A 17,343-nucleotide genomic window follows, 5' to 3' on the forward strand; every position below is an offset into this window, starting at 1 on the left:
TCAGCGAACCGTTTGAAGCCAATTTGGTGCGCTCGATATTGTGCTACAAGGTATGTGCTGCACTTCAATTAAACTGTTCGACTCCAACTTCAGTCACTCGGTATGTGCTACTGGGTCATCCCGCTCATCAGCGAACCGTTTGAGGCTACCAGAGGGCACTCGGTATGTGCTTCGGGGTATGTGCCGCGCTTCAATTAAACATTTTGACGCCAACTTCGGTCACTCGGTATGTGCTACTGGGTCGTGCCGCTCTTCAGCAAACCGTTTGAGGCTACCTTGGGGCACTCTGCATGTGCTACTGGGTCATCCCACTCATCAGCGCACCGTTTGAGGCTACCTTGCGGCAGTCGGTATGTGTTATGGGGAAAGTGCCGCGCTTCAATTAAACTCTTTCACGCATACTTCGATCTGTCGGTATGTGCTACTGGCTCGTGCCGCTCTTCAGCGAACTGTTTGAGGCTACCTTGGGGCATTCCGTATTTGTTAAAGCGTATGTGCCGCGCTTCAGTTAAACTTTTTGACGCCAACTTCCGTCACTCGGTATGTGCTACTGGGTCGTTCCGCTCTTCAGCGAACCGTTTGAGGCTAACTTGGTGCGCTCTGTATGTGCTACAGGGTATGTGCTGCACTTGGATTAAACTCTTTGACGTCAACTTCGGTCATTCGGAATGTGCTACTGGGTTGGGCCGCCCTTCAGCAAACCGTTTGAGGCTACCTTGGGGCACTCGGTATGTGCCAGTGGGTATGTGCGGCGCTTCAAATAAGCTCTCTCACGCGAACTTCGGTCACTCAGAATGTGATACTTGGTCGTGCGGCTCTTCACCGAACCGTTTGAGGCTAATTTGGGGCACTCGGTATGTGCTACTGGGTATGTGCCGCGCTTCAATGAAATGCTTTGGCGCCAACTTTGGTCATTCGATATGTGCTACTGGGTCGTGCCACTCTTCGGCGAACCGTTTGAGCCTACCAAGGGGCATTCGGTATGTGTTACAGGGCATGCGCCGCACGTCAATTAAACAGTTTTACGCCAACTTCGGTCACTCGGTATGGGCTACTGGGTCGTGGCGCTCTTCAGCGAACCGCTTGAGCCTACCTTGGGGCATTCGGCATGTTTTACAGGCTATGTGCCGCGCTTCAATAAACTGTTTGACGCCAACTTCGCTCACTCGTTATTTGCTACTTGGTCGTGCCGCTCTTCAGCGAACCGTTTGAGGGTACCTTGGGGCACTCGGTATGTTCTATTGGGTATGTGCCCTGCTTCAATTAAACTCTTTCACGCCGATTTCGGTCTGTTGGTATGTGCTACTGAGTCGTGCCGCTCTTCAGCGAACAATTTGAGGATACCTTGGGGCATTCGGTATGTGTTACAGGGTATGTGCCGCGCTTCAAATTTACTTTCTGGCGCCAACTTCGGTCACTCGGTATGTGCTACTGGGTCGTGCCGCTCTTCAGCGAACCGTCTGAGGCTACATTGGGGCACTGGCTATGTGCTACTGGGTATCTGCCACGCTTCAATTAAACTTTTTGACGCCGACTTCGGTCAGTCGGTATGTGCTACTGGGTCATCCCACTCATCAGCGCACCGTTTGAGGCTACCTTGCGGCAGTCGGTATGCGCTATGGGGAAAGTGCCGCGCTTTAATTAAACTCTTTCACGCATACTTCGATCTCTCGGTATGTGCTACTGGCTCGTGCCGCTCTTCAGCGAACCGTTTGAGGCTACCTTGGGGCATCCCGTATTTGTTAAAGCGTATGTGCCGCGCTTCAATTAAACTTTTTGACGCCAACTTCGGTCACTCAGTATGTGTTACTGGGTCGTGCCGCTCTGCAGCGAACCTTTTGAGGCTACCTTGGGGCACCTGGTGCGTTCTACTAGGTATGTGCCGCGCTTCAATTAAACTTTTTGACGCCAACTTCTGTCACTCGGTATGTGCTACTGGGTCGTGCCGCTCTTCATCGAACCGTCTGAGGCTACCTTGGGGCACTCGTTATGTGCTACTGAGTATGTGCCGAGCTTCAATTAAACTATTTGACGCGAACTTCGGTAACTCGTTATGTGCTACTGCGTCGTAGCGCTCTTCAGCGAACCGTTTGAGGCAACCTTGGGGCATTCGGCATGTTTTACAGGGTATGTGCCGCGCTTCAATTAAACATTTTGACGCCAACTTCGGTCACTCGGTATGTGCTACTGGGTCGTGCCGCTCTTCAGCAAACCGTTTGAGGCTACCTTGGGGCACTCGGCATGTGCTACTGGGTCATCCAACTCATCAGCGCACCGTTTGAGGCTACCTTGCGACACTCGGTATGTGCTATGGGGAAAGTGCCGCGCTTCAATTAAACTCTTTCACGCATACTTCGATCTCTCGGTATGTGCTACTGGCTCGTGCCGCTCTTCAGCGAACCGTTTGAGGCTACCTTGGGGCATTCGGTATTTGTTACAGGGTATGTGCCGCGCTTCAATTAAAATTTTTGACGCCAACTTCGGTCACTCAGGTTGTGCTGCTGGGTCGTGCGGCTCTGCAGCGAACCGTTTGAGGCTACCTTGGGGCACCTGGTATGTTCTACTTGGTATGTGCCGCGCTTCAATTAAACTCTTTCACGCCGACTTCGGTCTCTGGGTATGTGCTACGGCTCTCATAAATTACTAAAAGGCATTTATTCAGCACATATACCAGCAGTCCTAGGTATTGTGTAATCAAGGAGTACAAGAGGCATACATGAATATCTTGCGAAATATCTACAAAGACAACTACGCAAATTGTGCACACAGTGAAAGAATAAACAGGTTTTTCAACGGCACCGTCTGCCTCCATAGCGAACTGACTACAACAGTATTCGGGCTTCCTCCTTTTGCCAGAATGAGTGCTGCAGTGTTGTGCGGTCATCATTTTCTGTCATCTGCTAGCCGCGTTGCTTGCCTGTCAACACAGCTTCCATGTCCGGTGACAAGCCTTCACAGCGATCCTTCTGAACGGCAAAGGTGAAGCCTTGAACTCGGTTTCCACGTACACTACACGAACAGAAACTACAGAACAGGTAGACATTGCAATGGTACTTTTACACCCAAATAGACCAAAGATCCACAGTGATTCTAGAGCAGCCGTCCGAGCACTTTCCAAAAGAGTCATCTCTCGACTGGCCCTGGCAATTCTCGGCAGAAAGATCGTCAAGCCCCGCGCGATCATCTGGTTTCCTGCTCATATGGGAGAAATCACCGGTGCTCCCCGAACCTCAACGAATCTGCCCACACTGCTGCACGAGGACTTGCCAACCGTGCAGGGACAAGGCAAGAAGGCACTGAGTTTCCAGACTGCAGAAGCCACCTCCTCACGTACAACGAGCTAGCTAACGGCTTCTACCTAGGGCGCACGGTCTTCCCCCCTCCGCACAGTAAACCAAATAGAGCTCAGGCCATTACACCAAGGCTCCTGCAAACAAGAACCTATCCGAACCCGCTATTATTCAAAAATACCTATCCGCAGTTCTCTACACCCAAAACATGCGATAAATGTAATGACACCATAGATCTTAGTGTTATGCTCTGGCGTTGCTCCATGTTACGCAGTGGCAAAGACAACATTGAAGAACGGTGGGACGCAACTCTACGCAGTCTCACATTAGAACAGCTATGGGCAGTCCAAGGGGATTGCGAGGCGGCCGAAAGGCTGGGCTTTTTGGGCCCCAACGTGGGAGTGACCCGTTTCGGGATAGGAAACTAGCGCGACCTAATGACCTTATTAAAGTTTTTCCATCCATCCCCAGTGATGAATAGTCTCTACAGTGGACTTTCACGAGTTGCGAAGCCTGTTTAGGTGTCGCTAGCAATACTAAGCTTAGGTATTCAAGAGGATATATACCTAACTTCGCTTCCGAAAGGTTCGCCAGGCGCTTAGACTAGTGCACAAACATATACGACACAATTGCCTAGCGCTACCTTTATTCGCGCGCATGTTCGAGGAGCCCAGCGCGCCGGGCCTGCTGCTCTGGTCGACGATGGATGGATGAATGGATGGATGTTATGAGCATCCCCTTTGGAACGGGGCGGTGGGTTGCGCCACCAAGCTCTTGCTATTATACTGCCTAAAGTCCTACCGAAGTTAAAAAAGAGAAAAAAGAAAAAAAGAAAAAAAAAACCTACGAACTCTTACAACCTCATTGCGAACTTTGCTTTTGTACGTCTCCGTTTTTTGTCGTTTCCCTACTTTTCATCCACCAATCTTCCAATCGCCTCTCACTAATCTCTATAGCGGACATGTTTACTTTGCCCCTGCTTTCGCTGAACCCAAGCGCTTCAAGGAGGCCAGTGGTGCCAAAATCGACCGCTCGGCAGATGTCTTCACATTCTAATGAAACATGCTCCATGGTTTGCCTAGCTTTACTGCAGCAAGCACATGCTTATTCTTCCTTTTTATATCTCGCTTTATAGGTGCGTGTTCTAAGGCATCCTGATCTCGCCTCGTAAAGTATTGAGCTTCCCTTTGAGTTATCATAAACTGTTTCTTTCCTGATTTCGTTTTTTCCTCTTAAGTAGTTACTCATGGCAGGTTCCTTTTTAATTGCCGCCACCCATGAGATTATTTCAGCGTCTCCGACTTTCCTCTGGACGTTCTCTGTTGCTGTGTTGACCACTCTACAGGCCGCATACTTGCTGGTAAGCTTTCTAGTTCTTTTCCTCCACTGTGAATCAATGTTTTTCCTGTACAGATACGTCAACGCTCTCCCAGCCAATTTACTTTCTTCCATATTCCTCAGTCGTTCTTCATATTGAATTTTACTGCGAGCTTCCCTCACTTCAAGACTACTCCAGCCCATATCAGCCTGCACAGCTTCATTTGTAGTCTTCCCGTGACCACCCAATGCGAGGCGACCCACTGACCTATGATTCCCGTCGGGTCCTGATTGTACCCCTGATTTAAAGCAAACAACCGCATTTCCGAATGTAAGTCCTGGAACCACTACACCTTTCCACATACCTCGGAGCACCTCGTACCTATTGTATCCCCATAGCACTCTGTGCTTCATTATGGCTGCATTTCTCTTCCCCTTCACTGTTATTGTCCCCCCCCCTATTACCCACGCCGTCTGCCGAGAGAGACGTGAACCACGACCGGAAAAATCGTCGGCGCGGCAGCCTCGTTCTGACACGTTGTCTATTTTTCCACCCTGATTCTGCGAAATATGCAGGAGACAAAAATAGTGTGCAATAGCCTGGCAAGTAAACAAGAATCCATGATCGTCAGCCGGTCTCAGTCTGTGCCAGAGTACGTTTATCTAGGTCTTTATCTCACAGGGGACCGTGATCAATAGAAGGAAAATTATAGAAGAATAAAAATGACTTGGAGTGCGTACGGCAGGCATTGCAGCATCATGACTGGGAGCTTACCACTGTCATTGAAAAGAGAAGTGCATGCAATCATTGCATTCTACCCTTGCTAACATATGAGGTAGATACTTGGTGTTTAAAAAGGGAGCTTGAAAACGAGTTATAGGACTGCGCAGAGAGTTATGGAACGCAAAATGTTAAGCGTAACGTTAAGAGACAGTAAGAAAGAGATGCGGATCAGTAAGAAAACGGGGACAGCCGACATTCAAGTTAACATTAAAAGAAAATATAGGAGCTGGGCAATCTATGTGATGTGTAAGGCAGATAACCAGAAGGTTATTAGTTTTATAGAGTGGTTTCGCAGGAAAGGGAACCGCAGTCCAGGATGGCAAAGAGTTAGGTGAGGTGATGAAATTAGGAAATTTGCAGGTGCAAGTTGGAGCCAGCTAGCGTGACAGGTATAAATGGAGATCGTTAGAAGATGCCTTCGTATTGCAACTGAGATAAATGTAGGATGATTTGACAATGATGATGATGATGATGATGAGATAATTAAGCAGGCTCGAAGCGCGTGCTTCATGATAACGCTGTTAGGTGGAAGCGTGTCCAACGGGAAGCACGAGGCGGGAGCCCAGCTGCTTACACGCTTCATGCATGACGCGTTTTGGCGGTGGCAAACTGTAGCGCTGCATTGCTCAATGTCAAACGCATTAACGTTCGGCACTCATCGTGAGGTGGGTTCTGCCGAACTTTTCGTTGTCACTGGGGAGTGGCGCATACCCAGTAGCACATGCGGAGTGACCCAAATTGGCAGTAGATGTACTCACTGAAGAGCTACACATGTCCGGTGGCCCATATCCAGCGGAACGTACATGAATGGGACGCATGCGGTGACCCAAGTTGGCGTGAAACACGTTCACTCAAAAGCGGCACATTCCAAGTGGCACATAGCCAGTGACTAACCTAGCGGGAAAGCGGTTACAGACAGACACAGACAGACACAGACAGACACACAGACAGACGTGTTTTCATTTCGCAGTATATTGGCTGGCGCGGACAATCTGTATCACGTGGCACGTTGCAAACGCACTGGCTCTCGCTAATCTGGAGCTCGCGAGAGGCGGCGCGTTGGTAACGCGTGGACGCGCTTCACACCAGCTGCCGCCGATAGGTCTCCCAGACGACGCGCGCTACTCTGGCGCCATCTCGTAGCCATTGTCGCCGCACTTCTTCTCACGCTTTCACCATACCCTCCTCCTCCACCTTCCTCCTCGCATCTTTTATCCCCAGCTGCGCTTCGGGTTCGCTCTTTCATTCTTCGTTGTGCTCGTTCGCTCGGTTACGCCGACGCTCGCCACTGGAAGGGGCGCCTAAGAGCTGCGCTCTAAAACTGCGCTGATCTCGGAAGCTGTGTAACGAAAGCTGGTGACTTCGTGGGCCTATTCCTGACATCAGCGGAGCATGTGTGTCGAAGCGCCAATATGAATTTGGTTTAGACCGTAAGCGGATCCGGAAAGCAGTGCAATTCTTGTTCTCTTAAGACAGCGGTATCGCAGTCGCTCGAGTGTGGCCTGTGGACAAAGTATATTTAACAGGGAGAGGCAGGCTAGTTGGTAGATCCAGGTGCATATCCATTGGCCGAAGAGCCGAGGCCTAGGTCGTTGTGGTGCCGACGTCGAACGACATTGCGCTGAGTGAACGTGGACACTGAAATGCTCACAAATTCGGCATTCTTTCATGATTCTGTGTGTCTTTTCTTAACGAGCGACTTCTCTGTGACATCACTGGGAATTTCGGGGAGCGGCATTCCTTATGGCGGCTTGTGTTGTTCATCTCTCCCTCTCATCGCTGGCGCAATGAGTAAGGTGTACGCGCTTCCTCTTTCCGCGAGCATCTCAAATCGTGAATGTACAGCACGAAGGTTAAACATGTACGAAACTAGAAACAAGAACAAGTATGAATTCGGCGCATTGATAATAGAACTTCATTTGGCAGTCGGCGCTTGCCCTTGTCACTTGTCTTGTCCACGTGTAACCTTCACGCTGTACACTTACGATTATCAGTCACCAAGATGTCCAATTATCCATCCTACTAAGCATCTCAAAGCCATCATTTTGCTCAATAAAGTTGTTTTCAATATCTCAAAGGCGGCGCGATTGCTTTATGTTGACCTACTCCTCCTCGCCGTCTGCATGAACACCGTAGTGGCCGATTATGACGAGAACTGTTTCCTTAGCAAGTGATCGCCGGAAGATGGAGGGTCTTTAAGAGACATCCTCTGTGTGCGGTTCATGCTTTTCCAGAAATATTTAGCGTGCGCTGTACTCATGTAGAAGAGCTCCGAGGGCGATGTAGCTGCAGGCTACGCTGTTGATATGTAGAGTGCTCAACATAACTAGTTAGCTCGCTATATCTATACTCCGACAAATAGGGTCACAACAACACGAGCCGACTACGAACAGCATGCCGTTGGCTTCTTTCGCCTACGATGTAGCACTTTTTCTCAAATCTGGCATCATATTTGAGGAAAACATCTGGCACCTGGTACAGAAAACGATCATTCGAAGTAAATGTTACGCAGAAACCATCCATGATGACTGTCGGAGTAAGCGAACAGCTTTCTGAATACCCTGAATTATTTGCGAAAGTTGTTTTCGCACGTTTCTTGTCCTTCCTCGGCGGTCATTGTTGCATCCCGTTGATGCGGAGCCCGCGTTGCATTTCCAATTTCTGTTCCTATTCTGCCAGCCGTGGCAGCAGCATGCACGGCCACTGCATCACCGACACAGAGAGTTAAAGCTCTCCTGTGACGTCGGCGCCTCTTTGCCCAATCAGGGAGCTGCAAAAACATCGCCATCATTCCTTCTATCCCGTTGACCCAAATTATCCCCGCTGGCTCCACCTGCGCGACAGCCCTCTTCTCCACACCTCGCTATACTCTCTTGTTATTCTATCAGAGCAGACAGTCCGCCCGCCGGCATTGGGGAAACGGTGTAAAAATCAAAGAAAGCTATTCGCTTTTGTTTAAAGGTCCCTCGGTTCACCAAGAGCTTCCGCTGGTGCGAAACATTAACGGGCGCTTACGATTGGTCCTTGTTGTAGAGGAAAAGGCGGATTGTGAAGCCCACGAACAACTGGTCTGGCCCAATCACCACCTGCTCGTCGTTATATTGCGCGTCGTCCTGGACAAAATAGGAACGATTCATCAGAACACAAGCATACCACAATATAAGAAGCAATGCCTTGTAATAATAGACAGCTTTAGTACTGCGTACGTTGCGTACGTAACAGCGTTGCGTACGCAAGATCGCTACGTCCTGCAAAGTGCGCATATGCCGAACGCAACACGCACGGTGTGTGAGGCAAACGCGGCCGCTGCGTATACGCGTGCATCCTATTCTTGCTTGCGTACGTGGGGAGCCATGCGTGCTGCTCTCATGATTCTCGTTTGTTCGGGAGTGCACGAGACAAAAGAGTTTGCTATGTCGCGTGGATAGGCGACAAGACGTCACAGCTAGGCATGCGCCGTGGTAGCGGCGCAAGCGTTATCAGTCTCTGTTTGGTTGTGCTTAAAAGCGCCGGCATTCAAGCTGGCGCGCGCTTTCATTCCTGTTACATAGAACCGGGCAGTTCGTCCACCGCTGTTAAGTTGATGGCTAAATAAAGCCTTATTGTTTTCGCTCCACCGTTGCGCTGTCCTTCCGTCAGTCACGACAAGTTTCGCAAAATGTCGGCGTTGAAGGCGACCAACGGAAGGCTGTACTTTTGAATGGCCTACGATTTGGCTTTGCTGCGAGAAGTGAACGCTCCGAAGCCATTCCCGGATCCAGCAGGGTGGGAATTCATAGCGAAAAAAAAATATGAACTTTGTTTTTGAGAAAGTATTCAGTGTATGCTGTTCGCGCGAAAGGCTTGACCTCCTGTTGGCACAGTTCGTCGCAAATGACCGTGCCAGCCTCAGAAAGCGACTACTAGGTTTTTATTTTTCTCGATATGATTCGTGTATTTCATCCGTATTACACTTAGTCTTTTAAAAACCTAAATATAGTTCAACGTTCCGTGAACGAGCCCACATGTAACATAACGTTGACCAGATCTACAGCGTCAAGTTAGACAGACGGTTCGACGTACTTGGGGACGCGGCCAACGCGTTCCGACGCGCCCAGCGTCTAACAGCGCTCGCCCGCTTGTGAGTGAGTGAGAAAACTTTTATTGTCCGTAATGGGCGACACCGGAGCTCCGGTACCGCTCGTAGGCGTCCAGGGAGCCCGATGTCACCCTAAGGAGCAGATGTTAGTAGACGAAGCGGTTCGCCGCTTCGGCTGCCAGACGGACAATGTTGGCCTGTGCCGCCGGGTCTTCGCTATGAAGCGCGGTCTCCCATGCTTCTTCGTCGTTGAATAAATTATATCCCGTGGAGTAGCTGCACTCCCATAGGTCCATAGGAATTGGTCCTCCGGATTTCCCGTTTGCGTGACGTATCTCCATCTGGGAGACATGTGGTTCTTGGCTTGCAAGCGGCGCCAGGTGACTGCCTCTGCGGACGTGAGGGACCTATCCGGGAGTGGATATTTCCGACGTCCTAATCTGTAGTGCTCTGTGACCTCGTGGTAGGTCATGAGCGTCTCGACCTTAAAGTTAAGTTGAGGCTGCCGCCCCCCCGTTCTTATAATGAGCGCTCGGCTGAGGGCGTTGGCAGCTTCGTTTCCTGGTATGTTGGAGTGAGCGGGGTCCCAAATTATGGTGTCTATGTTATGTTACCTCTGTCTATGCCACCTTTCGATATTATGCTGTACGCGTATTCGGATATTTTGCCTTTGCAGAAATTCCTTACTGCCGATTTGCAGTCGCTAACGATCACCCTCGCGTCCGTACTAACGCACGCTAGGGCGATGGCTGCTTCCTCCGCTGTCGTGGCGTCTACTCCGTTTGTATATATCGCGCCCTGTTCTGCTCCGGACCCGTCGACTACCACTGAGACGGAGCTTCCGTCTCCACCAAGGGCGGCGTCTGTGAAGGCAACCGTCTCGGGTGGCCTTCTGCTTACCTTTGTTGCCAAGTGTTTGGCTCTGTGCTGGCGTCTTTCCTGATCGTGTTGTGGGTGCATGTTCTTGGGCATCGGTGCGACCGTGAGGGCTTTCCTAATTTTCGACTCAATGTGGAACGTCTGGTATTTGGTTCCTCTGTTCGCTTGTAGTCCTACCCAGTTTAGAATCTGCTGTCCTGTCTCAGGCGTTCGAGTTGTGCCGTTCTCGTCGCTTCCGCTAACTCCGGCCTTGTGTTATGCACCCCCATTCCCTCTAGTGCTTCAGTTGAGGTCGAGACTGGTAGTCCCAGTGCCCGTTTCGTGCATTTCCTCATTATGACGTCTAACTTGTTTCTTTCTACTTTTTTAATGTTAAGGAATGGGGTTGAGTAGCAGATGCGACTCAATATGAAGGCCTGGACCAGCCTTAACTTGTTCTTCTCCTTTAGCCCTCTGCCTCTGGCCGAGATTCTTCTAATGATGCTTACCACTTGGTTTGCTTGCGTGTCTAGCTTAGCTATAGTCGTGTGGTTGTTTCCTGTTTTGCTTATGAGCAGGCCCAGAATTCGGATCTCATCTACTTGCGGAATTTCTTTCCCGCCTAAAGCTATTGAGATTTTGGGAGGAGATGCGTTGTGTGTCCTCGTCCTGGGCCTGATGATTAGTAGTTCCGACTTCGTCGGGGAGCAGCTCAGCCCTTTACTTTTGGCATGTAAGTTGTGATGTCGGCTGACCGCTGGAGCCTTTCTTCGATAGACGCATCGCTGCCCTCATTAAGCCAAACGCTGACGTCGTCTGCGTAGACGCTCGTCTTTAGTCCTTCGATCCTTCCTAACTTGCCTGGGAGGTCTTTCGTAACCAAATTAAATAGGAAGGGGGATAGGATGGCTCCTTGCGGGGTGCCCCTGTTTCCTAATTTAATCTCTTCTGAGCTGAGGATCTGCATGTGCAGGGTCGCTGTTCTGTCCTTGAGAAAAGATTTTACGTAGGCGAATACCCTCTTCCCTACGTTAAGATGTGACAGGCCGTCGAGGAAGGCCGAGTGGCTGACATTATCAAACGCTTTGGTTAAATCTATGCCCAATATTGCTTCGTATCTTTGGTCTTTCGTTTGTCTATAATATCGTGTTGTAGTCTTAGCATGGTATCTTGAGCGCTAAGGTGCGTTCTGAAACCTACCGTCTCGTGAGGCCAGATGCTGCTTTCTTCCGCGAATTGAGCTAGTCGCGTCTGAATTACCTTCTCCATTAATTTTCCTAGACACGAGGTCAGTGAAATTGGCTTGAGATTTTGACCTTCTTGTGGATTAAAATGATGTTGGCGCGTTTCCAGTCTTTAGGGACTTCCCCTGATTCCCACACTTTGTTCACATAAGCTGTAAGGTGAACTACAGAGTTGTCGTCTAAATTCCTTAGCATACCGTAGGTGATCTTGTCTGGGCCAGGGGCTGTGTTCCTTTTGAAGTCAAAGAGCGCGGCTCTGACCTCTGCTACTAGAATCGGTTCGTCTAATAGCGGATTCTCCGCTCCCTGATATTCTTTATCCGCTGCCGGGCATGCGGGGCCTATATAAATTTCTTTAAGTCGGTCGATGAGCTCTTCATCGGTTCCGTCAAATTTGTATCTCGCCTTGATTTGCTCTATGTTGGCGTGGGTTTTGGTGTTGGTGGGGTCTATGAGGTGGCGCAGCATCTGCCACGTGTTGGGACGGCTCATATTCTTCTCTAGCTCGTCGCATGTTTGATCCCGCCTTTTCTATTCTAGTTTGAAGGCGTAGCTCTCTACTTCTTTATTGTGCTCGGCTATTTTCTTCTTTAGGTTCCGGTTCCATTTCTGGCGCTTTAGTTTATTCTCGAGGGTTGTTTTTCGATTCCACATATTTCTAAGCTTGTTGTCTAATCTGAATGGGAGCTCATCTCCCTCTCCCATTTCGGTGGCCTGTATCACGTGTTAGACGACGGTTGAGGTCCACTCTGTTGTTCGGAGGTTACTGCTGAAAGAAAATTTAACAATTATAGGCTCGGCGGAATGGCTAACATTGCCTAAGCGGTGTTTACCACTGATTTGTTACTGATTAACCAAGAAGCGACATTCTGGTGCAGCTGCATCCTTTAGTGCAATGCCATAAAACCAAATGCGATGGACACAATTGTTTCCATCGTCAACGTATGCAGCGCACAATCTCAAGCAACGCTCAGGTTTAGCACTACACCATTCACACGATAGGTCAAAATGCAAGCAGCTGTTCATTCAAGTGCGCATGGTTAGACCTCGACGGAGCGATTGGACAAGAAACAAGGCGACGTTTCATGTTTTCCCTCGAGAAGAACTGTGATTGCAGGTGTACGAAACGATAAGTACAACGCGAAAGATGGCTGGTAAGTTGACTACCATTTGACCGTTTGATTCGTGCCTCATTGGCCTAACGAAAAACTGCCACTTGTGCGCATCCAACGGTCTGCAAAATCCGGGATGGTATGCTAAGAATGCTTCGCGTAAGGACTCGCCGCCACATGTTGTATTGATCAATGTCAAAAACGTGGACGGAGTTTGCGCTTTGATGTCGCGGGTATGTCGTGTACAAATAGTTTCAGCATAACACCAAGAAAAAGCTAATTTTGCTTGGACAGAAGAGCCGAGTTTGAGAGCCAGAGGGCGGCAATCACAGCGAAAGTATCTGGTGGGAATGAAACATCATTGATAGTGCAACCATGTTCTCTCGTTATTCGCGCCTACATTCAGACATAAAGCTTTCTTTTTCTGCTTGTTGTGCTGTCATTTTTGTGTGCGAGTTAAGCGACAGACATTCAGCGCACGTCTTGCTTTGGCTTAATGCTAAACTTCCCTAGCGAACCCTCGTGGACTTTGCTGACCGCATAACGTGAGAACATGGTTGCACTATCAATGATGTTTCATTCCCACCAGATACTTTTTCTGTGACTGCCACCCTCTGGCTCTCATACTCGGCTCTTCTGTCCAAGCGAAATTAGTTTTTTTTCTTGGCGTTCTGCTGAAACTATTTGTAGACGACATACCCGCGACGTCAAAGCGCAAGCTCCGTCCACGTTTTTGACATCGATCAATACAATATGTGGCGGCGAGTCCTTACGCGAAGCATTCTTAGCATACCATCCCGGACTTTGCAGGCCGTCGGATGCGCACAAGTAGCAGTTTTTTCGTTAGGCCAATGAGGCAGGGATCAAACTGTCAAATAATAGTAAACTTACCAGCCATCTTTCGCGTTGTACTTATCGTTTCGTACACCTGCAATCACAGTTCTTCTCGAGGAAAAACATCAAACGTCGCCTTGTTTCTCGTCCAATAGCTCCGTCGAGGTCTAACCATGCGCACTTGAATGAACAGCCGCTTGCATTTTGACCTATCATGTAAATGGTGTAGTGCTAAACCTAAGCGCTGCTTGAGATTGAGCGCTGCATACGATGACGATGGAAACAGTTGTGTGCATCGTGTTTGGTTTTATGGCATTGCACTAAAGGATGCAGCTGCACCAGAACGTCGCTTCTTGGTTAATCGGTAACAAATCAGTGATAAACACCGCTTAAGCAATCTTAGCCATTCCGCCGAGCCTATGGTTGTTAAATTTTCGTTCAGCAGTAACCTCCGAACATCATCTAAGTAGAAGATGCATGCACATGGTAGTTAGCGGGTACGACGGGAGTCCCAGCCCGTTGCCTCCAAGATTTTTTCAGCGCGCCGCGGGCCGTAGCGAGTGTCGCTTCATCTCGGGGGCCATTACAAGCAGTCGCACGTTCTCAGTTATGCGTCATTGACGGCGAACCGTAACGGTCTCTTTTTTTTTCGTTCGTGTTGTCTCAGTTTCGTAAAAAAGAACGTCTACATTTCTGAGGAGTTCACGACGCAAGCGCTAGTATTTCAAACGTAAAATTTTGCAAGGAGGCTCCTCTATATCTACAGTACGTAGATTTGTCGTTGAAGCTGGCCTTGAAAGTGCTTCACGAAGACTTCGTTTCGGATGCATTTCAACGTGTACGTTGCATCTGCATAATTTTGTTTTGTTTTTCACGGGCTCTTCTAGAAGGACCTGCGTTAAGATGACGTCCACTTCGTCCGACTTAGAAAGAATCGTCATACAGTGTGATACTGTTCGCGTCCATTACACGAGCAAAGAAGGCAACTTCTCACGTCCCGTTGCATTTGTCCGGGAACATGCTTTTCGTATGCAAGTGCCGAGCACATGCTTCTCAGCTTCACAGATACCTCGCAGTGCTACGCAAGCGCCATTGGGCGCATCAAACTAACTAGCCTACCACTTAGCTATTAGAAGATTGACCACATTTAAGGCACCATCATTGTTTTTGCACTGAAATATCGACTTGAAGAGCAGATGAACGATCACATCACCGAGCCTCCGCTTATATTATTATATGATGCTTAGCAGTTGGTGTCGCCTTTGATTGGCGCCGGCTACTCCTTTTTATGTAGAGATATTAAAAATAAATCGCTTAACCACCTTTAAAGGAAACGTCACCTCCAAAACCACAGTAACATAAGTAAACGCGCATATACTGTGTCTAGCGTAACAAACCTACTTAACCGGCTCCTTCGGCCCTAAAGCTATTGCAGTGCCTAAATGCATTCCAGTCTGTTGGGTGTTTACTCTGGCGCTATAATCGATCGAGTGTTCAAGTATCAAATAAAATTTTACGTGTTCGCTTCCCAGTGTGCGCTATAGTATCGCATACCTTAGGTTCATCTGCAATGAACCCTGCTTTCCGTTTTCCACATTCCTTAACGTACAGCGCATCGCTTTTATCGTTCGCCTCCTCAATTTGCCTTGACGCCTGTTTGGAGAGAGAGAGAGAGAGAAAGAGAGAGAGGTGAACGCGATGGGAAAGGAAGTGATATTAACTGGATGAGATTCCGGTTTGCTAACCTGCACGGGGGGAAGGGTAAGGGAAAATGAAAGACGGAAAAAGGGAAAAGTAAGCATCTGTACAGCTTACGTGATAGAAATAGTGGTGTCCCTCCTTGTGCATGATGTCGACCATATATTCCAAATACTCCTGCGGAAGGTCGTGGAGCTTGAACATAGCCATGTCTACTTCGGTTTAGTATAGCCCAGTGCGCGATTTGAAAAAAACTACCCAGAAGTTTCGGGGTTCAGTAAGCTCCGCTGGCTGTTCGTGGACGGTTCTGGAAGCAGCGCTCGCGCTCCCTTGGCAGCAGCACACAATGGGGTAATTTTCTAGTTTAGATGAATGAGCATAGCTTCTCGAGCCCCATAGGTTCGTTTAGTGCATTGTGCAAGTGTAACTGTGCGGCAGGCTCATCAATTGACGCTAACCCATGGTAGTGGATGCTGCCATAACTTTTGTAGCTGCGAATAGCTCGATCTCTTTGCGTACTTCGAGCGCCAAATTTACTGATCGTTCATAGCCATAATGATGTCACTTCTCGTCTTTGTGCATTAGAACCCATGATACTAGTATGGCACTAATTATCAGTATTATTGGACTATAATGTCTCGATTTTCAATTATGGTGCAAGGTGTAGAACTTTCAAAATCATCTTTCTTTCTTTTTGCCTTTTTTTTCGATGATTTCTTCATTTATCGAGAAAGAACGCTTTGACCGGCTTTTACAGCACAAAAATCGAACAAATTTTGCAAATAGACGCACATTATAGAGTCTGTGCGAAACAAAGGTCTCGTAAAGCGGGTAATTAAACATTGTACTACTGTTTCTCTTGCGCATTGCGTTTTAGCAAAGCGATCACGTGCCTTCCCGGCCATCAGCAAGACACGGAAACTTATCACCCTCCCCACACGATCTACACTGCAAAGAAAAATTTGCCTCTTTGGAAATTTTCGTTGGTTCTGTGCCCCAAAACTGTCCATCCCTGAATGTTTACTCCCATATATGTGGCAGTATAGCAAAATTTCTGAATTTTACTGCGGTCCCTATCTGCCGTAGCATAAAAGCCAGGTGACGTGATCTTGCTACGTATTAAAATATTCTGTTTTCCTTTGTGGAAACCTAGTACAGGTGGTTTTAAAAAGCGCCCCTCACCGCATGACTTTAGAGATGGCGCGCCGCCTGGCAGGTTAGCATATTAGCTAAGGCCCGCCGAACTCGATTGGTCACGTGGCCGCTTCCCCAGAGGCTCTTCGCGGTGGCGGTGTCTAGCGTCACTGCTCACGGCTGAGGGTTCTTTCACGTATGTGAACTGCTTCACGCGCCGCAGTTTCGTTGCATTATAATTTTTTTGCCTACTGCCTTCCAAAAGGTGTTTTAGGCTTGCCTGACGCTCACGGTCTCTCAGCTTCGTGTGTGTTCGTTGTTATCACTTCCGCGACAACGATGAGTTGAGTGCAATGGCGGTGCTTGAAATCGCGGGAAAACAGTTACGTACGACGCCGAAGCTGACAGACGATTCACGATGTCAGCCCAGGTATCCGGAATTGTTTTCGCGTTGCGTGTCCATGACGTTTGTGTTTCAATGCGCGAAATGCGCCTTTTATAGTCACGTGAGCATGCTGACAGCGTACAACGTACGCTGTGGTGTTTTAAACGTGCCGCCTTGCAATGCCAGAAGCAACCACTGCTCGAGGAACGGCGTCTGCGCTAGTCGCACATTAATGCCATATTCGGATTTTCTTGTGATGCTGTGTTGCCAGTGAGGCTGACCGGAGTGCAACTTTTTTTATGTATGTGTGTACTTGCTTCCTGGCCCACTATAAATGCTAGACTGTACTGTAAAAAAAGTCCTACTGAGCCAGCTGAACCTGATGGTTGCCGCGAATTTCTATGTTAACCCCGTTGTTATTGCTTCAGCGTGCTGCTCTAAGCATGTGCGAACCCTGACTCAGAAGCATACCTTCTGGCTGCAATTGTGCGAATTTGTTTGACAGAGCAGCGATATAACTTTGTTTTATGATCGACAGGCAATCAATGTGTGCCGAACAAGCAATGTGGTCAAAAAACAAATTTATGTCTCCGCACTTTTTCATGTAAC

General features: G+C 48.7%; 1 protein-coding gene across 2 annotated transcripts in view; it reads right to left on the reverse strand.

The window, feature by feature from the left end:
* LOC126519816 (uncharacterized) overlaps positions 1-15,525 on the reverse strand; it is a 71,207-nt gene extending 55,682 nt beyond the window's left edge. The window contains exons 1-2 of one of the 2 annotated variants that reach the window (XM_055065426.2): positions 15,333-15,525; positions 8,407-8,504 (exon numbers count right to left, since the gene is read on the reverse strand). In XM_055065426.2, coding sequence (XP_054921401.1) covers positions 8,407-8,504; positions 15,333-15,425 — 191 coding nt within the window. In that variant the 5' untranslated portion in view covers positions 15,426-15,525. The remainder of the gene's footprint in view (positions 1-8,406; positions 8,505-15,332) is intronic. The other variant, XM_055065425.2, reaches the window with a different exon arrangement.
* Positions 15,526-17,343: the final 1,818 nt, after the last annotated feature.

Source organism: Dermacentor andersoni, chromosome 11 (genome assembly GCF_023375885.2).
Source record: "Dermacentor andersoni chromosome 11, qqDerAnde1_hic_scaffold, whole genome shotgun sequence".
In the NCBI taxonomy this organism is placed as follows: domain Eukaryota; kingdom Metazoa; phylum Arthropoda; class Arachnida; order Ixodida; family Ixodidae; genus Dermacentor; species Dermacentor andersoni.